This window comes from Thalassophryne amazonica, chromosome 5 (assembly GCF_902500255.1).
Source record: "Thalassophryne amazonica chromosome 5, fThaAma1.1, whole genome shotgun sequence".
NCBI lineage: Eukaryota > Metazoa > Chordata > Actinopteri > Batrachoidiformes > Batrachoididae > Thalassophryne > Thalassophryne amazonica.
The window spans coordinates 58,676,663-58,701,690 of NC_047107.1; the positions used below are offsets into that span (position 1 = coordinate 58,676,663).

Below are 25,028 nucleotides of genomic sequence, written 5' to 3' on the forward strand. Positions count from 1 at the left end.
TAACACACATTCTATTGATTGCTGATTGATTTAAATAAAATCTGAGATAGATTCAGTAACTTGTAAATGGTCTTACAACCCACACTAATCTGTCTTTAAAAATATATATGGCTGATACCATATTGCTTTTTCACAGGATGGCATCTAACAACAAATTGCTGCAGTTGAGTTACTGTGACAAACCTCAAAACTTAGGTTTGTGCATGAACCTGTGACACTGGGTAGTTTAAATAACAATGGATGACATAGTAATAGCAATTAATGTTCTGTGCACAGTATTGTATCAGTCGCAAAAGCCATAATAATAATAACAACAAACACTCTGATGGCAATCCATTGCACGAGTTTCTCTTTTGGGGCCTGTAGTTTCAGTATAGCCTAATGTATTTATTTTTAATTGAAAAACTCTACCTGTCAAATGAGACAGTTATTGTGCAGTGATACAGTTTTGAACCATTAGACATTTAAGTGATATTGCAGAGAGAGGTGCCGTACTCACTTTTGTTGCATAATGTTTATTAAGATTAGGTTTAATTTGTTATTCATATGAATTAACTACACTTATAAATGTCTTATAAATAAATGGTCTTTCGTGAATATCAGTGGACAGAAAAACTGACTGGTGTGTTAATTGTGTTATGATCCAAAGCAAGAGTTACCTTATAAATGCTAACTTTTACCTCAGCAAAGCACAGCTCCTGAGGATACCATAAAATTTAGTAACTCACTGGAGGGGAAATAAAGGGTTAATAGAGCAAACAACTTACACATCAGCCCATGTTAAATATTTGTTGCTTACAAAGTTATATTTTAATGCAAAAAAAAGAGAGAAAAGAAATAAAACCTTTCAGTCATGAGAACTAATTGTCTGACCCAAAAAGCAACAAGGTTCTTGGCATCAGTCTATGTAATGTAGGTAGGTACAGCATCAGTTGTTATGCTCATAAACACTTTACTGGATAAAAAGGAATCATCCATGGAACTTATCCTTCTAATCCTGAAATCAATAGGTTTTAATACAAACCTGAAATAAATAAATCCCCAAAAATGTGGAATTAATTTGTTAACTGAGTTTGCAGAAAATTTGTTGCAAGTGACGGACATAAGTAGATGCATGGATGTACAGCAAATGTGGTTACAGCGCTGCAGGTGGGCTGAGGCGTAAAACATCTGAAGCAAAATGAACTAAGGTAGTATTGTTTGGCCCTGAGTGTATTTTCATTACCGTGGTCCTCAAATTACAGAAACATCCATTATTGTTTTACAGACATCATCTTTATCTCTACAGGACTAGATACCGCATTATTATATTTATTTTTCCGTACCACACTCTCTATCCTTTTGTCCTGTTGTAATTTCCACTCAAGCGATTAATAAAGTGGTTTCTTAACTGTAAGCATATTTCAGTGATGCTGTTTTTTTCAAAGCACATTCCATGTTGTTTTCAAAGTGTTGCCTGATTTTCTTTCCTTTCAGCAAATGTCTGACGCAATCACACGTGATTCAAATCCATATGATTTTTTTTAAAAAAATAAGGTCGGATACTTTTCTAATAGACCTCGTATGTACGAGTTACAATACTCATTAAAATAAAGTTGTTTTTTTTAAATACGTAAATTTGAAGCAATGACTTCCAAAACCACCGTGACCCAATCCCGGATAAGTGGCTGAAGATGAGTGAGTGCAAGTTCCAAAACCTAATCAACTAAGAGTGTTATGACAAGTCTTCCTTTCCTCTGTGATCATAATTTGTTTATTTGTAAAATGACAGAGGCTGAGATACAAAATATGTTAAAAAAATAAAATATTCTCAGACAAAAATAAGCAGTGTTTTTATAGTTAAGTAATTATGTGGTGATTACAATTTATTTTTGCTACTGTGTACTGAGAAGCATCCTGTATTAATTTACTAAATGATATCAAACTGACTTGCTTGAATCAATGCTCTATTGTCTGATTTTGTAAGAGTGAACAAGCCACCAGTCAAAAACAAAGCACAAAACTACACATATCAAAATTCTGCTGAAGACAGGAAGCAAACTCAAATCCAAGAAGAAATGACGCACAGTCACACACAAATGTCTGTATAGCTCAGTTTAAAAATATATTAATCACAGACCAGTCCTATGTTACTTCATCGTACGTTGTAGCTGGGGACTGAGAAAGGCAGTCCTATACTTCTCAGTCTGGTATGTATCAGATTCGATGACCTCAGTGGAACTGTTCAGTGTTACATACACATCCCCGCTGACCTCAGTGACCCTGTGAATTCTCTGTTTGACCCCTTTGGAGCGCCAGTGAGTTTGCAGGGGTTTGGCCCCAGGATTGTCCACAGCTTGGTAAAGCGCCTCCCCTTCTGCCAGCGTGATCTTGTACTTGTGCCACGGACACACAATGCAAAGCCGTCCATCAAACTCCTGACAGCAGCACAGCATCAAGTTAATGACACGAAAGAGGAGCAGTTAAAATATATATATTTAATCTTCTAAATAATTATTTAAAAATGTATATAATACTTACTTTTTAAAAAATTCAGCTTTCAAATCCATACACCTAATTTCAACAACATAAATATATTGTGCAGAGCAAATAAAGTCCTATGACAGGGTTTTTTTAATAGGTCTTTACATTTTGTAAGTAAAAAGTATACAGTGCATCCAGAAAGTATTCACAGCACTTGATCCAATTTTTCGTATGTTACGACCTTATTCAAAAATGGATGAAATTCATTTTTCCCCTCGAAATTCTACTTACAACAACCCATAATAATGTTTTTTTTTTTTTTTTTTTTTGCAAATTTATTAAAAATAATAATAATAAAAAAAACTAAGAAATTACGTGTATATAAATATTCACACCCTTTGCTCAATACTTTGTTGATGAAACTTTGGCAGAAATTACAGCCTCAAGTCTTCTTGAATATGATGTTACAAACCGATCTTTGGGCAGTTTTGCCCATTCCTCTATGCAGCACCTCTCAAGCTCCATCAGGTTGGATGGGGAGCATCGGTGCACAGCCATTTTCAGATCTCTACAGAGATGTTTAATTGGATTCTGGTCTGGGCTCTGGCTGGGCCACTCAAGGACATTCAAAGAGTTGTCCTGAAGCCACTCCTTTGATATCTTGGCTGTGTGCTTAGGGTCATTATGCTGCTGAAAGATGAACCATCTCCCCAGTCTGAGGTCAAGAGCGCTCTGGAGCAGGTTTTCATCCAGGATGTCTTTGTATATTGCTGCATTCATCTTTCCCATAAATCCTGACTAGTCTCCCACTTCCTGCCACTGAAAAACATCCCCACAGCATGACGCTGCCACCACCATGCTTTACTGTAGTGATGGTATCTGGTTTCCTCCAAACATGACTATCTGCTATTCAAGCCAAAGAGTTCAAGCTTTGTCTCATCAGACTAGAGAATTTTGTTTCTGACGGTCCAAGAGTCCTTCAGGTGCCTTTTAGTAAACTCCATGCGGGCTGCCATGTGGCTTTTACTAAGGAATGTCTTCCATCTGGCCACGAGCCATACATTCCTGATTGGTGGATTGCTGCAGAGATCATTGTCCTCTCCACAGAGGAATGCTGGAGCACTGACAGAATGACCATTGGGTTCTTGGTCACCCCTTCTCCCCCGATCGGTCAGTTTAGATGGGTGGCCAGCTCTACAAAGAGTCCTACTGGATCCAAACTGATTCTATTTACTGATGACTGAGGCCACTGTGCTCATTGCGACATTCAAAGCAGCAGAAATGTTTCTGCATGCTTGCCCGCACTTGTGCCTTGAGACAATCCTGTCTCTGAAGTCTACAGACAATTCCTTTGACTTCATGCTTGGTTTGTGCTCTGACATCCACTGTCAACTGCGGGACCTTATATGTAGACAATTCCTTTGACTTCATGCTTGGTTTGTGCTCTGACATCCACTGTCAACTGCGGGACCTTATATGTAGACAATTCCTTTGACTTCATGCTTGGTTTGTGCTCTGACATCCACTGTCAACTGCGGGACCTTATATGTAGACAGGTGTGTGCTTTTCCAAGTCATGTCCAATCAACTCAGTCTACTCCAGGTAGGCTCCAATTAAGCTGTAGAAACATCTCAAGGATGATCAGTGGAAACAGGATACACCTAAGCTCAATTTTGAGCTTTATGGCAAAGGCTGTGAATATTTATGTACATGTGATTTCTTAGTTTTTTATTTTTAATAAATTTGCAAAAATCTCAAATAAGCTTTTTTCACATTGTCATTATGGGGTATTGTGTGTAGAATTTTGAGGGAAAAAATGAATTTCATCCATTTTGGAATAAGGCTGTAACATAATAAAATGTGATCATTTAAAAAGGTTACTGTTTGTTAGAGAATCTTCACAATTTTGGCTGTGTACCTACAGCCAATATTTTTCTTTTTGCAATCTAATCCTATTTTACACAGACAACAGATGCCATCTCACCTCAATGTCTCCATGCTCTAATACACCACCTGAATCTACACAGTCGGTGAAAAAGAAGAGCATCAGCAACAGATTTTCTTCTGTACTTGATCAAATATTTAGTGGAGCAACGCAGAAATGTCACACTTAAAAAAAGATCTGGAATGTCACAGCTTATCTGTGCAGTCCAGTAAGTTGATACAGAGCATGAAGACAGAGCTTACGGTAACAGCGCATGTCCATGGCATGTAGCCGTCCCTGGTGGTACAGGACCAGCACGTCTCTGCATCCATTCACCAGCTTTGTCACACGTCTGGCCTGTATAATTTCCTCCTTTTTCCCAATGAAGTGGGAGTCAGGTGGAAGGAAGGAGGGAGAAGGGCATGAGAAAGAAGTGGACATCCGAGACGTGTCCTCCTCAGGAGACATATTACAGGAGACTTCGTCCAGCAATTTCCTGCAACAGATAAGTATAAGTAAAAAACAGAAATACAAGACATTTAAATGCTCCAGATTCAGGAGTTAATTACCTTTTCTCTCCCAATAACACTACAAAGAGTGTCTTCTAACTTGAAGTATGTCCGGTTGACTTTTGCCTCAATCAACAGAGTATGTGCACAAATTGTGAGATCTTTATCTGATGATACAATTATCTCCCAATTCGATATTATCACAATTACTCAGCGCAGATTTGATACACTTCACAATTCTTAGGATATACGATTCTTCAAGAATTATTTGATATTACAGTGTATAATGAATTTGTTTGGTTCTTGTAGGACATGGGACGAGGTCTGAAAAGCTCAACTTTCATTTGACATCTCACCGAACCAAGTTCTGTAAATTACATCTTAAACATCAAACATTATAGTATTAAAACATTTTCTGGAAAATGAATTGCACATTTTATTGTAACAGGGCTATATACAGTATGGGGGAGCAGGTGATTTCACTGATGAACTCATCCCATCTGCTCAAAGTGATGTTAATCAGTGAAATCACCTGGTGGAGTCAGTGGCTGTAAAGAAAACCTGCATCCTCTTGGCCCTTTCTGGAACTTTGGACACCACTGCTTCAAGGGATATGGGCTACAAAACTGGAAATGGTACCGATAATTGCCGCTAGCATTTTTTGATAATTTGCATACAGGAAGGTACCATATTCTACTATGCATTGGTGCAACTAGTAGAACTTTTCGAAAGCAGCAGAATCACACCGGTGTCGCAGTCTGATTTGTGTCCCTTTATTAAAGAGAGTAACGACATGACGAGTTCAGAAAAAAAAAATCGTTCACGTAAGTCATGGTACCATCTTGGGGCAAAAATAGCGTTGGCTATTAATGTGTCTGCATGTAAATCCAGCTATGTTATTTATTTATTCGCTGTAAATGCCGGGTTGCTGTGCATTTGGATGCACAAATAGTCACAGCAAGGGCTTCAAGATGTACAGATTCCCTTCAGATCTAAACAGAAAAAAAAACTTGGAAAAATAAAGTCAGCTGTGTGGGATGGAAGAGACTTCAAATTTTGAGAAGTAAATTTATTGTTTCAGTCCCATGTACAGTAGTGTTCAGAATAATAGTAATGCTATGTGACTAAAAAGATTAATCCAGGTTTTGAGTATATTTCTTATTGTTACATGGGAAACAAGGTACCAGTAGGTTCAGTAGATTCTCACAAATCCAACAAGACCAAGCATTCATGATATGCACACTCTTAAGGCTATGAAATTGGGCTATTAGTAAAAAAAAAGTAGAAAAAGGGGTGTTCACAATAACAGTAGTGTGGCATTCAGTCAGTGAGTTCGGCAATTTTGTGGAACAAACAGGTGTGAATCAGGTGTCCCCTATTTAAGGATGAAGCCAGCATCTGTTGAACATGCTTTTCTCTTTGAAAGCCTGAGGAAAATGGGACGTTCAAGACATTGTTCAGAAAAACAGCATAGTTTGATTAAAAAGTTGATTGGAGAGGGGAAAACTTAAACGCAGGCCCAAAAAATTATAGGCTGTTCATCTACAATGATCTCCAATGCTTTAAAATGGGCAAAAACGCGTGGAAGAAAACGCGATGAAGACGCGTGGAAGAAAACAGAAAACAACCATCAAAATGGATAAAAGAATAACCACAATGGCAAAGGCTCACCCACTGATCAGCTCCAGGATGATCAAAGACAGTCTGGAGTTACCTGTAAGTGCTGTGACAGTTAGAAGACGCCTGTGTGAAGCTAATTTATTTGCAAGAATCCCCCGCAAAGTCCCTCTGTTAAATAAAAGACATGTGCAGAAGAGGTTACAATTTGCCAAAGAACACATCAACTGACCTAAAGAGAAATGGAGGAATATTTTGTGGACTGATTAGAGTAAAATTGTTCTTTTTGGGTCCAAGGGCCGCAGACAGTTTGTGAAACAACCCCCAAACTCTGAATTCAAGCCACAGTTCACAGTGAAGACAGTGAAGCATGGTGGTGCAAGTATCATGATATGGGCATGTTTCTCCTACTATGGTGTTGGGCCTATATATCGCATACCAGGCATCATGGATCAGTTTGGATATGTTAAATACTTGAAGAGGTCATGTTGCCTTATGCTGAAGAGGACATGCCCTTGAAATGGGTGTTTCAACAAGACAATGACCCCAAGCACACTAGTAAACGAGCAAAATCTTGGTTCCAAACCAACAAAATTAATGCCTCGCAGATGTGAAGAAATCATGAAAAACTGTGGTTATACAACTAAATACTAGTTTAGTGATTCACAGGATTGCTAAAAAAGCAGTTTGAACATAATAGTTTTGAGTTTGTAGCGTCAACAGTAGATGCTACTATTATTGTGAACACCCCCTTTTCTACTTTTTTTTTTTTTTTACTAACAGCCCAATTTCATAGCCTTAAGAGTGTGCATATCATTTATGCTTGGTCTTGTTGGATTTGTGAGAATCTACTGAATCTACTGGTACCTTGTTTCCCATGTAACAATAAGAAATATACTCAAAACCTGGATTAATCTTTTTAGTCACATAGCACTATTATTCTGAACACTACTGTACAGTAAAACTCATCTAAACCATCGTCGTATAAACCAGATATTTGCAGTCACCAGACAAAAAAGTCCCAATGTTTTTGTACAGTCATTTGCCCAGTTCTGGATCACTGCCGGTTCCGGATCACTGCTGTAGTATTTGCGCCGTGTTTCTTGTAATCAGTGTGAATAAGCTAATACTTGGTACCAGTGGAAAGACTGATGTTTTGTCTACAAACAACCACAAGCTCGACTGGATCCAGCCATCTTTGTGATCAGCAGAGGAATCTCAAACTTATTTCAATTTAGCAACTTTTTACTGACCATATATGGACCAAATAATGCAGGTTTGAAGGTATTTAAAAACACTTAATTTTTTGCTTGTAAAAACGCATAACAGTGCCTTTCGAAACAAAGTCAAGTCTCATTTAATAAGTATAATTTATAATCATTTTGTGTTAAAAACACATTCTCAGGCACAGTGCGTATCATTCTGCATTAGAAGGGCTCCAGCTAAGTTGGTTCCACTCCTCCAGCCAATGCAAAGGAGTCGGTATCAGGTTATTTGGTCACGTGACTTTTAGTCAGGATTCTGACAGTTTGCTGATTGGCTGAGACATGCCGCTCTCTGATTGGCTGCAGCCTTTGTTTACAACATAGCACTGGTACCACTAGCACTGGTACCACAGTCTTATACAAAGAGACTGGTAGCGTGTTTCTGAAAACATGGCTGTGATTGGTCCATCTGATATGTCGGCCGCTATTGGCTATCACGCCACACTCTGTGATTGGCTGTGGCGTAACCGCCGAAAATGTAAGTTGGTTCCACTCCTCCAGAGACTGTGGTACCAGTGCTACGTTGTAAACAAAGGCTGCAGCCAATCAGAGAGCGGCATGTCTCAGCCAATCAGAAAAATGTCAGAATCCTGACTAAAAGTCACGTGACCACACAACCCGATACCAACTCCTTTGCATTGGCTGGAGGAGTGGAACCAACTTATGGTATCACAGTCTCTGGAGGAGTGGAACCAACTTACATTTTCAGCGGTTACACCACAGCCAATCACAGAGCATGGCGTGATAGCCGATAGCGGCCGACGTATCAGATGGACCAATCACAGCCATGTTTTCAAAAACACGCTACCAGTCTCTTTGTATAAGACTGTGGTACCAGTGCTAGGCTCCAGCCAGATGCCAGGAATGTCCCCAGAGTGACACAGAGTGTCGTGATCTGGCAAATATTTGCACCACACATAATATGGCTTCGAAGAAAAATAAAGTCTACCCCTGTGCTCCCCCTCCATTCTTCCTGCCACTGATTTTGGAGATATCTGCTGCATATACTATAACATTCGTGCTTCCCCAGTGCAAGGTGAAAGTCAGTAGTGCCTCTGCAAAGTGATTCTTTGGCCAATGCGTCAGCTATCTCATTTCCTACAACACCAGAATGCCCAGGGACCCAAACAAACAGGACACTAGAGTCCCTGTTCTCAGTTTGTCAGAGACAGCACAAAATCTCAAACAGTATATCAGGGCACGCCTCAGATGTCCTATGTCTAAAGGCCAATAATGCAGCTGCAGAATCAGAGAGGATAATGGAGTGTGTGGACCGATGCTCTTCTATCCACCGCACCGCCCACAAGATCGCAAGAAGCTCAGCAGAGAACACAGAAAGGTTATCAGTCACATGCACACTCTATAACTTGTGGTTCAGCAATGAACATCGCAAAGCCAGGTTTTTGTGATTGTCGTCCTTCAGACACATCGGTGTAAATTAGAATAGAATCCTCCTGCTCACGTAAATACACTTCAAGGTGCCAAGCAGCAGCTCCTTTATTCATGCCCATCAGCTCAACATTTACCTCGGGCTCAGGCAAGCGCCAGAATGGCACTGACGGCCACGTTAACCTCACAACAGTGTCCTTTTGAAGCCCCATAGTGCCTGCTACCTTCACAATATGGCTAATAAACCCTGCTTTTTTCCTGCTTCCTGCTGAACTCCCCGCACTCATCCAGGAGACATTTAGCCGCTAAGCTACTGCTGGACCCAGTGACCCTAACCCAATAATGCACCCCCAGTTTTTCCCCTTCTTAACTGTAGAGGGCTCTCTCCCATCTCCACAAGCAGAGCTGGAACAGGTGTAGTCCTGAAGGCCCCACAACAGACTCTCAAGACTCTGGCTTGGACACGGTCCAGATAGCACAATATTGTTTTGGAAGCACTCCCAAAAACTACACACCCATAATCCAAAATGGACCTAATCATGGCCCTATAAATTTGCAATAAGGTGCATCTCTCTGCTCCCCATCCACTGCCTGACAGACTTCTCATGATGTTAATTACCTTCTCACACTTGTTTTTTACTTTCCCTATATGTGTTTTCCAGATCAGCTTTTCATCAAACCACACCGCTAAAAATTTGAAAACTTTAACCTTTTCAATCGATGAGCCGTACATGCAGAGGCTCTCGGATGGAATCTTTATTTTTAACCCAAAAATCATAAATTTACTTTTTTCAACGGACAACTTAAGCCCCGACTTATTTGCCCACTGCACAACTTGGTCCAAGGCTTTTTGTGTTTGAGAAAACACATTTAAAATTCCTCCCACTCCTCCAGATGGCGCCATCATCAGCAAAGAGAGATTTGCCAAACCTACTATCAACATTTTCAAAGATACCATTAATCATAACATTAAATAAGATGGGACTTATAACTGCCCCTTGTGGAGTACTGCTATCTATTCCTGCTGGCTCTGAAAGCACACTTCCCACAATTACCTGAATTGATCGACCACTTAGAAAATTCTTAATCCAATGAAACCATCTCCCACGGACCCCTGCATCATGTAGTTTTATAAGTAATCCTTCCCTCCACATACTATCATAAGCTTTTTCTATATCTAAGAAAACAGCAAGTACAGCCTCCTTATTTATAATAGCTCTCCTAATATCTCTTTCTAATACTGCCACTGAATCGATAGTGCTCCTCCCTCCTCTAAACCCATTCTGGTAATTAATAAAAAACCAAGGGTATCAAGAAAATACACAAGTCTATTGGTTACCATCCTCTCCATCACCTTACACAACACAGATGTCAATGCTACTGGCCTGTAAGACGAGGAAGAGGACGGATCCTTTCCTGGTTTCAGTATCAGGACCACAATAGCACGCTTCCAAGCTTTTGGCAAATGTCCTTCCTCCCAGATATAATTAAACAGTGCTAAAATTTCATGCATTGTCCCTTCATCCAGATGCTGCAACAGCTTATAGCAAATTCCATCTTGCCCTGGAGTGGTGTTAGCACCAGCATGAATAGTATCTTCCAACTCTCTATAAGACAAATATAAATTATACGGGCTATCCGTCTCAGGTATTCCTGCTAATTTAAACCTGTTCTCCACCAGCAGCACCTCCCTTAGCCTAAGCATGTCTTCTCCTAGATACCTTGAGTTATGAACATCCTGAAAAGGTCTTAACACACAAGTCTGCCTTTTCTTTACAATTAAGTGCTTCCTTATGCCCATCACTAAGAACTGGCATGGCTGAGCTCACATACTTTCCAGACATCCGGTAGATCCTGCCCCACAACTGCTGAACAGGGGTGTCTGGACCAAGGGTGCTACAACACTGTCTACAGCATTTTTTCTTTTCTGCTTTTATTGTTTTCCTTGCCATTGCTCGACACCACTTAAATTCAACAACATTTTCCAGTGTGGGGGTACTTCCGCACCCTAGCAAAAGCCTGTTTTCTTTTTCTCACTGCCCTATCACACTCCTTATTCCACCAAGGAACGATAGCACGATTTCCAAAATTTTTCCTACAGGGAATTATTTCCGATGCCAACTTCATAATCATTAAGGAATCACACAACTCATCCACTGAACCATCACTATCAATGCCTTCTACACTTGCCGCTGTACCCTCACTGAATCGAGCCCAGTTAGCCAGAGAAAAATTAAACCTGGCAATTCTTTCCCCAAGATCCACTGACACTGACCCACTGAACCGGCTGAGGACAGGAAAGTGGTCACTTTCCAGTGAGTCCTCCAACACTTCCCAACTCCCTGCCTGTGCCAGCCTTAGTTGAGGTAAACGCAAGATCCAGACATGATCCTTTCCTGAATGAATATCTAATCGAGTTGGTGCACTCATGTTCATAATTACTAAGTTTGCAACCTCGAGAAAATCTTCGATTACAGCCCCATTTGAATCCTTTTCCTGACTTCCCCACAATGGGTTGTGGGCATTAAAATTCCCCACCCACACCACAGATGAACCAGTTCTGCTAAAAATATCCTCAACCTCTGCTAAAATCAACGGTTTACATGGATTGTAACAATTAACCAAAGACAACCAACCTCCATTAGACCAAATTTTAATTATCTGACACTCAAATGACCCCTCCCGCTCATAGCATTTGTACTGGATACCTGTTCTGATAAAATGTGGCACATCCACCACCAATCCTATCAGGTCTGTCCTTATGGAGGCACACATAACCTGGTATAACAAAAATCAAGGTTAGGCTTGAGCCATGTTTCTTGGACACAAATAAAATCCGGCTTTGACTGACAGTCCCTAATAAATTTCTTGAATTCCTGTCCATTTGCAGTGAGGCTTCCTGCATTCCACTGCAAAATACAAACCATAAGAAAGAGATTAAAAGAGACCTGCACTGAAAAAAATGCAGTCAGATTTTTTGAACAAAAAATGACTTACATTTACACGAGATCCTTCTGAATGTAGTAAAGTAAATCTGCAAGCCCAGATCTGTCATTCAACGGAGAAATCTTCATTTGAAAATGACAAATTTACAGCTAACATTTAGCCCTCCGCAAATTGTCCCTCTCATCATGGACGCTGCCGAGACGTCACGGACAAGACCCTCTCCCAGCATGCATTGCGCCAATTGTAATTTGTGGGTTTACGTCAGTTTGCATCTGCACCTTTTTCTTGTCTTATACAGAAGGATCTACTTTTTTAAAAACTTCATATTGTCTTGCGGCACGTTTGGTGAGTACACATTTCTTTTATTTGTGCTTGAAAATTATTTTGGGGGACTTTTTCATACGCCCATTTGATTGAGTGGTGTCACAATGAAAATCTACTGTCTTTCGCCTCCGGTACCATCGCAGGATATGGAGGCGAGACCCGCAAAGAATCCCAGTCATTAAAAATATATAAACCTCTCTCAGCGTCCATGGAGCTCTGGGGCTCCGATTGCCGAGACGTGCGGTGCTGTGGATTTTGCCGCAAGAAGTCTGTCCTTGCAGCAACAGGTGTACCGGCCACTTCGCATTAAAACAGCGAGCGTAGTCTCAGGACTTGTGCCAAGTGTGCTGCAGCTCCATTCAGTAGACAGAGAGGTGATGCCGGTGTTGTGCGCTGAATCTAGCACAACACCGGCTGCAAAGCAGACACGGGCGGTGTGAGTGGCCCGCGTCGGCGGTTAACGAGCTCGTTATCGAGCCCGCAGACTTAATAAGCGCAGTGGAGGCAGAGAGCGGGAGAGGAAGAACGGCGCCCGCTGTCGATGTCGTTGCTGATCTGAGCACACAGATCTGTATCTCACATTAATTGCAGCTTACTTTTGGATGTTGAAACCAGGACGTGTATAAGTAACATTACTAACAGATAAAATCAATTTCAATGCGGGATCGGACTGAAGGCTGGAGCGCGTCATCTTGTCCCTGACGTCATGGAAATGATACAGCTGTACAAGCTGTTTTCACAGAGGGCTAAATTTTAGCTGCAAATTTGTCATTTTTAAACGAAGATTTCTCCGCTGAATTACAAATTTGGGCTTACAGATTTACTTTACTGCATTCACAAGGGTCTTATAAATACATATCAGCTATTTCTTTCCGAAATCTGACATTTATTTCAATGCAGGTCTACTTTAAACAACCTAATTGAAACACATCAAAAAGGCACCATCTTCTACATCATCCCCTTCCATTTCCACTTCCCTTTCAACTAGGCTCACCCGACTCGTCTTCATGAACTCACGCAGTGTCTGGGGAGCAAAGTTTTTGAGCCCCAAAAATCTGTTAGCAGCCTCAGTTACACACTTGATAATATCAGATCTTGACCTTTTCTCTCTCTAGCTCCATATATTATATCAACCATAAAGGCCAGAAAAGCCTCCTTATGGACCACAAAACAGTTCTGGGGTTCTGGTACGGCTGGGGACGTATGGTGCAGTACAGGTTCATTCACAGCACAGCCAGCTGCAGCAACGGGACGGACCCCTCCTTCCACCCTCTTTACAGCATCAGCATATGAGATTTTGTGTTGCTCTTTGACCTCTTGAATTTGCTTAGCTTTTATGAAATTAGTACACACTTTAGATGATGCCATATGACTTCCCCCACAGTTGCAGCATTTAGGAGCAAGACCTTCACAGTTTGAGATAGAGTTATGGACACGGCCGAATAAAAGATAAAATAAAATAAAATAAAAAAATCAAAATCGAAAAATATTAAATGAGTTATGACAGCTTGAATGCAGTATGTTTGTTTATACAAGCAATTCCAAGTTTTGCCACCAGAGTCTTGCCGTGCGAATATACGTACCAGAGTCTTGCCGTGCGAATAGCCAAATGAGAGTTATGGACACAGCTGCCATGCGAATAGCCACAGCCTTTTTTTAAACAAAAATGTTGATTGTGATAAAGTATTTTGTTGTCACGTACAGTGTTTGGCGAAATTCTATCCTAGGTCTTTTGGATCCTTTGGATCTATGAAGCTTAAATATGAAAAAGTATCGGTCTCGATATCGGCGATACTGGGCCTGTATTTACTTGGTATCGGATCAATAGCAAAATTCCTGGCATCGCCCAAACATCTGATCTCTCCCGTTTTCCTAATACTTTTAACTTGTCCCTGTCACCACCCCTGATGAGGAGGGCATGATGAACACAAAGACCTAAACGTGACATAGGTAATCAAATACACTAACGCTAGCACACAGGCGAGAGAGAAGAAAAGTGGTGTTGGCACACCGAAGTACCGGGCCTATACAGGCCGTCGGCGGATATCCCCACAACCACTTCCCTCTTACCCCACAGGCAACCAATTACAGTAATCAGAATTCCTAAATTTCCTACCACTTATGCAACTGAAACCGTGTTGTCATACAGCAAAACACTGAGCTCTAAGGACGACGCTGTTCGCTCAAAAACCCCGCCACGTATCCGTCCGACTGTCTGCTTCCGTCCAATCGACGTAGCTAAATGATCACGTGAGTTATATTGGCCAATGAGAGAGACGCTACAGACGGTTGCCCAGTTCCGGATCATCTTTTTTAAAGTCCCGCTATACGGAGCCATAATGCAACTGAATGTCCTTTAATTGTGTATTGCTGTATTGGGTATTTGGATGTTATTTAGCTGAAAAACTCTGGGTGGAGTAGCGCTTCTACTTAAAGTGTGAAGCCACATTATGTGTGGTTCAAACATCTGCCAGAAACGGATCACTTTTGCCGGTTCCGGATCACGACACTGCGTCACTTTGGTTTCATTCTTGGCATCTGGCTGGAGCGCTTCTAATGCAGAATGATACACACTGTGCCCGAGAATGTGTTTTGAACACAAAGTGATAGAAATAATACTTATTAAATGATAATTTACTTCGTTTCGAAAAGCGCCGTTATACGTTTTTACGAGCAAAAAAATGAAGTGTGGAGGTGAGATTTCTCCCGAATTAAAAAGTAAAAGCCCCCACATTCATGCCCATTCGTCATTTTGAGATGACCCCCAAAGTCCACATGGATCACAACTACAGACACGAGGCTGCTGCTTCAGTGATCCGGAACTGGCAGATTTTCGCGTCGGAGATAAATGCGCGCAGCAATTAAACAGCAAGACATAACACACTGACATTTTCTACCCAAGTAAGTATTTTCCCACTCTAGAACCAAAAAACACCGAACGGCTAACTCACCTTTGCTACGTTTTAGAGATCGTTACTTTAAAACTTGCAGGAATGAGTGAGTCAGAAAAAGCGCGCACACCGGGATGTTTTGATTCCTCTGCTGATCAAAAGGACGGCTGGATCCGGTCGAGCTTGTGGTCGTTTGTAGACAAAACATCAATCTTTCCATTGGTACCAAGTATTAGCTTATTCGTGCTGATTACGAGATTCGGCGGCACAAAAACTACAGCAGTGATCCGGAACTGGGCAAGTGACTGTACTATCATTTGTTTTGGGTTTTTTTGTGTTGTTTTTTCCAACCGGTCTCCTCTTCTTTTACGGATTCGACGAGGGCTTGTCATAACAATTTATAATCCAGCACCGCCATCACGTGGTTGGGAGTGTACCTTATTACTCGTAAGTTTACGAGGTTTTATGGCGGTGGCAACGGTATTCATTTTTTCAAAATAAGTAATTTCTTTTTTTTTTTACATACCACTTCTCAATGACAATTCACAGAGAAGCCATTTATTAACTATTGGGTGTTTGATTCCTTGTGAGTGTCCTCATTTGGGCTGAAGAGTTTGTTCTTAAAGTGCAAAGAAGTGGACCCGTTCAACAAGGTCACTGTCACCAGGGACCTGTACTACTGTAGCTGGATGAAAGTCCCGGGTCCCAATTGAAAAGACGTTCCCGCTAGCTTGGCTAATGGGAGTTCCCCTTGCTGACCTGGTAGAGGAACGGTCTTTTGGTGCGAGCCGCGTGGGTTCGATCCCCCACCGTCGTCCCGGCCACGAAGGTCCTGCTGCTTCACTACGAAGCGGGGTTACTGTCTTATCAGGGTAACTTCGGGAGTAAGTTGATGACGTGTGGAGTAACTTTCCGGTTAACCCGTACTACGAAAGGTGGATAGGTTTTGATCGAGGTATGCTGCCATGGCAATTTACGCTGCGTGCCAAACCTGCTCCGAGCAGGTTATGTTCTAGGTTAGCTTGAGTTTTTCGCTTAACCACTCCCTTTATAAGTACTGCCCATCCACCTTCAGTCACTCCGAAGACAATGCCGGCCTACCTGGAATCCGCTGACATACCCGGACGATATTATCCTATGAAAGATATAGATTCTTCTGCCGAGGGAATTGTCTTCTTTGTCAGCTGATCGGGCCAGAAGTCTGTAACATCACCCATCGTAGCAATGCCCTGACGAGTCGAGCAGATAATGTGGCCTTGCGCTTAGATATTTGCCAGTGGACAATTTATGTATTCCATGGGTGATGCTGAACATCTGAGCAAGAATACTGTATGTCATATGATCCGCAAGGTAGTACTTGCTCTATCTAAACTGTTGGATTGCATTTGTCGTTTTCCCTGGCCATGTTATATCCGACAATGCAAATCAAAGAAAGGTTTTATGCAATCGCGGGTAATTACTATATCAAAATAGGTCTAATGCAAGTCATTAATTAGGCGAAGTGGGGCTTATCAATGACAATTTCTCCTAGGTTTCCCAAGATAATAGGAGCCATTGATTGCACGCAAATCCCAGTCAGTGCACCCCTGGGAGAGCACAAGGTGATTATGTCAATCCGCAAATCTTTTCACAGTATCAGTGCCTATTTCATATACCCATTAATCGTGTAGTCCACTCTAAGATCACCTTCTTTTCACTTATTTCAGCCACATAAGGTTGCTTTGGTTTGGTTGATTTTTCTAAATATCCAATATGCATTTACTATAATTGCATATTTCACATTCTTTTTCTCCCACATGGGGCTGTACCTGTTGGATAACCTTCATGCCAAAGTAATATATATGTACCTATGTTAACGGTGACTGTTGCTGTTTTTGTGTTGTCACGTACTGCTCAGTATACCTACAAATAATTAAAAAATGTTTTAATGCGTTTTGTAACTTGATAATCCATTTAAGTCCAATTGAACTGATTAATTTTGTTCATAACAGCATCACAGTTCAGATATACACATTTCAATAAATTCGGATTGCAACATAATTAAAATAAAAATAAACATCTGTACAGTAAACAATTGTCATAAATAATTAACAATAAAAAATAAATAAGAATATGATATACTTATTTCCATAGTGGACCTTACTTTCTTTAATAAAGGGTTGTCAAATTAATTTTTTGTTGAAATGGGAATGCTTGAATAGTTTGCAGATAGATCATGTATGAACTAATATCTATCTATCTATCTATCTATGTGTTTACTGGGACCCTCTCGCCTGTGAGTTTCTCATTAAGATTATGAGGGATTACTTTGTGTCTGTCATTATTCTACCGGCTTTTAACTTTGCTGCCCTTATTAAAAAAAATAAATAAATAAATAAATAATCCTGTTTTTTTCGTGGTTTTGTCTTCACACTGTTCTCACCCACGGCGAGACAGAAGGTCCTAATCTGAACCGTTTGGTTGTTATGGAGACATTTGTGTGCAGAAACCATTGATACGAATCAAGCAAGCAGCTTTTGTGGAAAATTAATGGCTTTTTATGAGCATCGTAAATTGGTTCCAAAGGAGTCGGTATCGGGTTATATGGTCCCGTGACTTTTAGTCAGGATTCTGACATTTTGCTGATTGGCTGAGATACGCCGCTCTCTGATTGGGCTGCAGCCTTTTTTTTACAACAGCACTGGTACCACAGTTACGCCACAGCCAATCACAGAGCGGCGTGATAGCCAATAGCGGCAGACGTATCAGATGGACCAATCACAGCCATACAGTGCTATGAGCATCGGTGCTCTATTTAGAGGAAAGGAACGTCGTTCGTTAAGTTTTCTGACGATTTTTTTTAAGCGTGCAAGAGAACTTTCTTTGCAGCTAGCCACAATTTACAGTTAAATAAGTTATTATTTATGGCAAAGGCTATACGCCTTAACCATTGAGAAGATAAATATAATGTCTTACCTTATTCTCCCAACCGTTGGTCAGATAAATATAATGTCTTATCTTATTCGCCCAACCATGATCGTGTATTTGACACGTTTTGTGCATCTAAACTACATTTTTTACACACTTTTTAAGGCTCTATTGCGGTGTATGTTGGACCACATTTAATGGCGTCGTCTTTATTACTGCGAAACACCGCAATGGATCAAAACAGACAAACTTCATATGCATTTTGAAATCGGAAGCCTGTTAATGATGACGAAACAGTTTGTGAACAAAATGCTGCTTGTTGGCTGTAAGACAGTGTTAGTTTGACACAGTTCCCTGGGTGTGACGAGCCAAACAGAAACCGCTTAGATCACAGCCCCTCCGCGGGGTGCAAATCCAGCCAGCGAGAAAATATCCGCCTTTTTCCCCCCTGCGTTGAATCAGAAGTGAGCTTACAACGCGCTCATTGGCGGTTGTGGTTGTGCAGTATATGCTCGCGAATTTACTTTATTGACCCATCGGTTGTGCGTATAGCCACTCCATTTTAGGTATTTAGCTTGACTTGTGTGTGGGTCTAGCTGTGTTTGACAGATGTATTTAATGTATTGTGCATATTTTCCGCATGTTGTTATGTTACAGCAAATTGCAGATAAAAAAAAAAACTAAGAAATCACATGCCCATCAGTATTCACAACCTTTGCCATGAAGCTCAAAATTGAGCTCAGGTGCATCTGTTTCCACTGATCACCCTTGAGATGTTTCTACAGCTTAATTGGAGTCCACCCTGGGATAAATTCAGTTGATTGGACATGATTTGGAAAGGCACACACCAGTCTGCATATAAGGTCCAACAGTTTGACAGTAGGAATGGACTGATACTACTTTTTTTCCAGACTAAGTACAAGTACGAGTACATACATTTGGTACTCGTCGATACCGAGTACCGATACGAATACTTAATGATATTATTACAGTTTTATGATGACTTTGAAAAACATGTTTTATTCATCATTTGTTCCTTACTTTTTGACTGTAACTGCTACCAATATCATTAGCTTTGTTTTCATTTGCAGACATTTCACTTAAATCATGTAACATCACTTTTTGACTACGACAACTTGTCCTTTTAAACATTAATTGTGTTTGTTAAGAAACATGAAGCTGCCAGACATCTCACTGAAATGTAACCTGTGGACTTCAGCACTACAAAATATACACCAATAACTGAACTGAAACTGTCCATCACTAACTTTATTTATGTCTGTGAGCACTAAAAGCCTTTTTTGAAAATGTGAGGGGCAGATTTATTTTGATGAAAACCAGCTTCTCTGCTTTATCAGCTGTGAGCCTGTTTTGTTTTTATCTACAACACTGAGCTAACAGTCTTTCACTCTCCACATATTTTTTAACTTTTAATTAAATACGTACAGGTAACATACACAAATACAAACCGTAAAAAGTATTATTTGAGGACAAGTGGCGTCGCGCGCACATGCACGCACGCACACACACACGTGGTGCCGCAACACAGTCCGGCAGCTAAGGGACAAATTTTAGGGGAATCATGCACTTTTATAAAAAAGCGCTAAAACTTTATCAGAGGTACTTTATAGTGTCCTGAAGTATATAAGATCGGGAGGACACTGAATCCATAAACGTCTACAATCTAAAAACTTGGGTTAAGAGAAAAACCATTTTCAGCCTTCTACAGCATATATTCCTGACAACTCTTATCCAATAGTCTTTTTAAGTTCATAATATAAACTTGAAGGTTATGAAAAATGTATTAAGGCTAAGTAGGGATGCTTCAAATGTACTTCAGTGTGCTTACACTCTTAGAAAAGTGTTAATCTAGGGAAAGTGACTAACTATTGTCTAACTCATTGTGAATATCAATATACCTATGCAATATAGCTGTTTGCGAGCGTAGGGCAAAGGAAAGATGCTACTCATGCACTCTAACATATTTACACTCTAAAATAACAACAGTGTTTGAACGGAAAGAAATGCTTTTTTATTAATTACAAGAATTCAATTTTGTTTTTATGGCCATAACCATTATTATTATTATTGTTGTTGTTATCATTATTATTTTATGTTATTGGTATTAAGATGATTATTACCATATTTTTAAACTGAAACATTGTAAATACGTGGTTGGCAAACTTCCTAGATATGCACAAATGTTTCATGAATATTTTTAATGAACTACTCTCTACAGCTTTCATGCTAGGAAGATCACAGTGACCTAATTTTATGTCTCAGAGGTAGAGACCTGTTAAAGATCCCTACAGGCCTGAAATGAGTCCTGTACCCCTTTCCATTTTGAAACATACCACCCTGCTAATGTATAAGGATGTACGACAACGTATGACAACGTATGACGACGTATGACGCCGCACGACAGACGATACATGATCACATAAGCTCAGTATAGCTTTGCACTAGTTGCAGTAGCCATTCTCTCCAGCTTAACAATGTCCAATCTTGATCACTGGCCCCGTACATAATAACCATATGATCGTATTGTCATATGAATAGCAAAATATACACTGTATTATAACCATGCAAACACCCTTTTAAAAAAAGCAGGATACAGGGCTAAAATCAAATGTCTCCCACTTTGACGTGACTTAATATAACCTAAAGAGTCCCTGGACAAAGTTTGGCGCTTTTGTAAAAAAGTGCACGATTCTATCCCTTAACTGCTGGACTAACACAAGGAAGCAAAACATAGTATTTTTCACAATATTTTATTTTCCTTTGTGGCTCATGGGATATTTCCTCGGGTTCAGACAAAATAGCCCATAGTGGTAAATGAGCCATTTAATGAATGAGGCACGCAGTGAACCAACTTCTGGCACAAAGTGCAGCTCGTGGAAGCGAGCGGATGGTCCGAACGCAGCATCACAGAGATTCCGCAAACAGATTACCCCTGTAGCGGACAGAGACGCCTGAACACCCACACCAAGGGCTGAAACTCACCAACCTGATGGACAATCTCCGCTGCATTATGGGTACTCTAAATTTTTCGGCTACCAATCCACATTCAAAGATGGTGGAAAGCGTAGTGCATTTCAACCGCTGGAAAGTTGACAATTTAAAGCATTTTTGTAATCTCTGCGAATTGCCTATTACAACCAGGACTGCGTACGGCAGTAGATAGAAACGGAAAGAAGAGCTGGCTGCCCTTGTGTATACTGCGTCGGTACAGAAACTACCGTTGGTGCTGACAAAGGAGGAAAAGAGAGCTTCTGTCGAAAATGACCACCAGTCCTTGTTGATAGTTGGAGACAAACATATTTCTGACCCCTTGAGGGCAGCTGACAAATGGTTAGACGAAGTCCGGGGTCTGAAACTGTGGATATTGCAGAATATTTGCTAAGCAGGGATGAGAAATCGCTACTCCACCGGTTTCGTAATGACTACATGGAAGGTGGATCTCACATATAACCTCTTTGGTGTCACATTTGTTTTGATAAGTTGACAGACATACAGTGAGATTGCATGCATGCAGTTCGTTTATAGAACATGTCAATATTACAATATTTAGACTCAACAAAAATATAAACGCAACACTTCTGGTTTTGCTCCCATTTTGTATGAGATGAACTCAAAGATCTAAAACTTTTTCCACATACACAATATCACCATTTCCCTCAAATATTGTTCACAAACCAGTCTAAATCTGTGATAGTGAGATGCTGATGAGACACCATGATTAGTGCACAGGTGTGCCTAGACTGCCCACAAAAAAAAAGGCCACTCTGAAGGTGCAGTTTATCACTCACAGCACAATGCCACAGATGTCGCAAGATTTGACGGAGGCGTGCAATTGGGCATGCTGACCAGCAGGAATGTCAACCAGAGCTGTTGCTCGTGTATTGAATGTTCATTTCTCTACCATAACCCGTCTCCAAAGGCGTTTCAGCGCTAATTTGGCAGTACATCCAACCAGCCTCACAACCGCAGACCCCGTGTAACCACACAGCCCAGGACCTCCACATCCAGCATGTTCACCTCCAAGATCGTCTGAGACCAGCCACTCGGATAGCTGCTGAAACAATCGGTTTGCATAACCAAAGAATTTCTGCACATACTGTCAGAAACCGTCTCAGGGAAGCTCATCTGCATGCTCGTCGTCCTCATTGGGGTCTCGACCTGACTCCAGTTCGTCGTCGTAACCGACTTGAGTGGGCAAATGCTCACATTCGCTGGCGATTGGCACGTTGGAGATGTGTTCTCTTCAACTCTATGCGAAGGAGATGTGTTGCAGTGCATGAGGCAAATGGTGGTCACACCAGATACTGACTGGTATCCCCCCTCCCCCCCAATAAAACAAAACTGCACCTTTCAGAGTGGCCTTTTATTGTGGGCAGTCTAAGGCACACCTGTGCACTAATCATGGTGTCTAATCAGCATCTTGGTATGGCACACCTGTGAGGTGGGATGGATTATCTCAGCAAAGGAGAAGTGCTCACTATCACAGATTTAGACTGGTTTGTGAACAATATTTGAGGGAAATGGTGATATTGTGTATGTGGAAAAAGTTTTAGATCTTTGAGTTCATCTCATACAAAATGGGAGCAAAACCAAAAGTGTTGCGTTTATATTTTTGTTGAGTGTACATGCCATGTCATTCATGGCGTGACATTACAGTCATAAGCCGATGCACGAAAACCGCGCCATCAACCACATCATAATTTGGCACGGTTTCAGGATATTGACAAAATAAATGTGTGCAAGAAAGTTACAATTTTAATAAATCTTTTACGTCCGTCTGGATCTTTCTTCTCTCTGGGGAAATTGTGTAGAATGAATGGAATGTTCTGTGAAGGCTCTCAGTTGTCCAGGTGGTTTCCATAGTAGAGAAGCTTGAATCTTCGACTGGACTGGGTTGCTTGACGCGAGGACGTTTCGCTTCAAATCACAGAAGCTTCCTCAGCTAAAATTCTTGATCTGGTAGTCTGACTTCTGTCTGACCCTTGTCGAGAAGAACAAACAGAAGCCACAAAAGCTGGAGTTTGAAACCTAACCAGACCCCTCCTACCAAGAGGCAGATTGCTGTTGGCTAGTGACTAAACAATTGCTTTAATTAGCACCTATTGTTCTCATTTAGCACCCTCCTAATGACAGGGTAGCTGTCCCTCCTAACGATGGGACTGCCGCCTCTCCTGATGGCGTGAATGACTCATTACCATGAACAAAAGACTGACACTGCTTTGATCTGAGTACCCCATTGTAAACAGGGGACAAAGCATGTCTCAGACCCCCTCCCCGGTTGAGGCTGGGTTTCAACTGTTTCACATAGATTGCCTCCTTCACACTTCTCTCAAACCATTTCTTCTCTCTGGCTAAGATTTTAACTTCCTTGTCCTCAAACGTGTGGTTAGTGTCTTTAAGGTAGAGATGAACTACAGACTGAGGTCCACTGGCACCCTCTCTACAGTGCTGGTATAGCCTTTTGTGTAAAGGTTGCTTAGTCTCACCTATGTACTGTTCGTTACAGTTTTCCTGACATCTGATAGAATACACTACATTGCTCTGTTTGTAACTAGGGATCCTGTCCTTAGGGTGAACTAATTTCTGTCTCAAGGTGTTAACAGGTTTAAAGTAAACTGGGATTTTGTGCTGTCTGAAGATCCTCTGTAGTTTTTCCCCTACTCCTGCTAAATAAGGGAGAGACACTCCTCTTCTTCTTGTCTCCGTCTCCTGTCTATCTGGTCTCTTTGTTCTTTGGGACTTCTGCACTTTGTCCAGGGACCATCGTGGGTACCCATGTAATGTGAGGGCTTTCCGGACAAGTTGTTGTTCTTTAGCCCTTCCCTCTGCAGTTGTGGGCACCTGTAGGGCTCTGTGTTGAAGAGTCCTGATCACCCCGAGCTTGTGTTCAAGGGGAGGTTTGAGCCAAAGAGCAGATATTTCAGTGTGAGTGGGTTTTCTGTAAACCCCTGTCTGGAGCTGCCTGTTCTCTCCAATCGTAACATCACAGTCCAAGAAGGCTAAATGGTTGTTTCTGGCATCCTCAGGTGTGAACTTGATATTGGAGTCCACCGAGTTGATGTGTTCTGTAAAGTCCATAACCTCCTGTTGCTTGATTTTAACCCATGTGTCATCGACATATCTGAACCAGTGACTGGGAGGGATGCCCGTGAAAGACGTCAAGGCTCTCTTCTCTACTATAGAATGAACGGAGGTTTACAACCGCATTTATTCTTCTTTCCGTCTTTGGGTGGACTCAGCGAAGTCTTGTAATCGTGTGTTTTCAGCCACCTTTCAAACCTATAAATTCCGTTTGAGCATTTGAAAACAGCACAGTGTGTACCTGTCATTATTGTATGCGTCGCTTAAGGCTTAAAGCCTTTGAAACAATCCCTGTAAGCCTTAACTCTCACAGTCCGCTAATGCTACTGTATACAAAATTCAGTGGTAGCGGTGTGTGTTTGGTAGCTGAAATTTTTGACCCTGTTTGACCCACTCATTCGTAGATGCATTGCGCACTTCGCTTGTGTCTAGTTGGCTCAGAGTTATAGCTAGCTACCACCCTGATGCTGTGAAATGCATGTATTGTCGACAGTGAGAATAAAGGTTCATGATTCCATAATTTTTCCTCGAATTGAGTGATTCCATATTTTTTCCCTCCACTTGGTCTAAAAAAACCGTTACTGACTGCCACAATTTTTTCCTGATTTCTTATAGTGTTTCTTAAAGCCAGAAAGTTGCCATTTGAAATGACTTTAGTTTTGTGTCATGTCTGTGATCTGCTTTTTTTCTA

The 25,028-nt window shown here is 41.1% G+C and overlaps 1 protein-coding gene across 3 annotated transcripts; it reads right to left on the reverse strand.

The window, feature by feature from the left end:
* Positions 1-1,533: 1,533 nt before the first annotated feature.
* On the reverse strand, positions 1,534-15,429 carry LOC117510603 (Rieske domain-containing protein-like). 3 transcript variants are annotated; one of them, XM_034170388.1, is made up of 4 exons: positions 14,554-14,707; positions 4,651-4,883; positions 4,448-4,482; positions 1,534-2,417 (listed from the first exon to the last, which is right to left on the reverse strand). In XM_034170388.1, the coding sequence occupies exons 1-4, from the start codon at positions 14,580-14,582 to the stop codon at positions 2,130-2,132; spliced, it is 585 nt and encodes a 194-aa protein (XP_034026279.1). In that variant the 5' UTR covers positions 14,583-14,707; the 3' UTR covers positions 1,534-2,129. The 3 variants fall into 3 exon arrangements, with proteins under 3 accessions (XP_034026279.1, XP_034026281.1, XP_034026280.1); XM_034170390.1 differs by lacking the exon at positions 14,554-14,707 and adding an exon at positions 15,389-15,429 and having other exon boundaries at positions 1,537-2,417; XM_034170389.1 differs by lacking the exon at positions 14,554-14,707 and adding an exon at positions 4,957-5,726 and having other exon boundaries at positions 1,537-2,417.
* Positions 15,430-25,028: the final 9,599 nt, after the last annotated feature.

Coding starts and splice junctions, on each gene's coding strand:
- LOC117510603 (XM_034170388.1), bottom strand. CDS start 14,582: ATGACAACACGGTTTCAGTTGCATAAGTG. Junction 4,884..14,553: donor CGGTTTCAGTTGCATAAGTG/GTAGGAAATTTA, acceptor TATCTGTTGCAG/GAAATTGCTGGACGAAGTCT. Junction 4,483..4,650: donor CATGGACATGCGCTGTTACC/GTAAGCTCTGTC, acceptor CCGACTGTGTAG/ATTCAGGTGGTGTATTAGAG.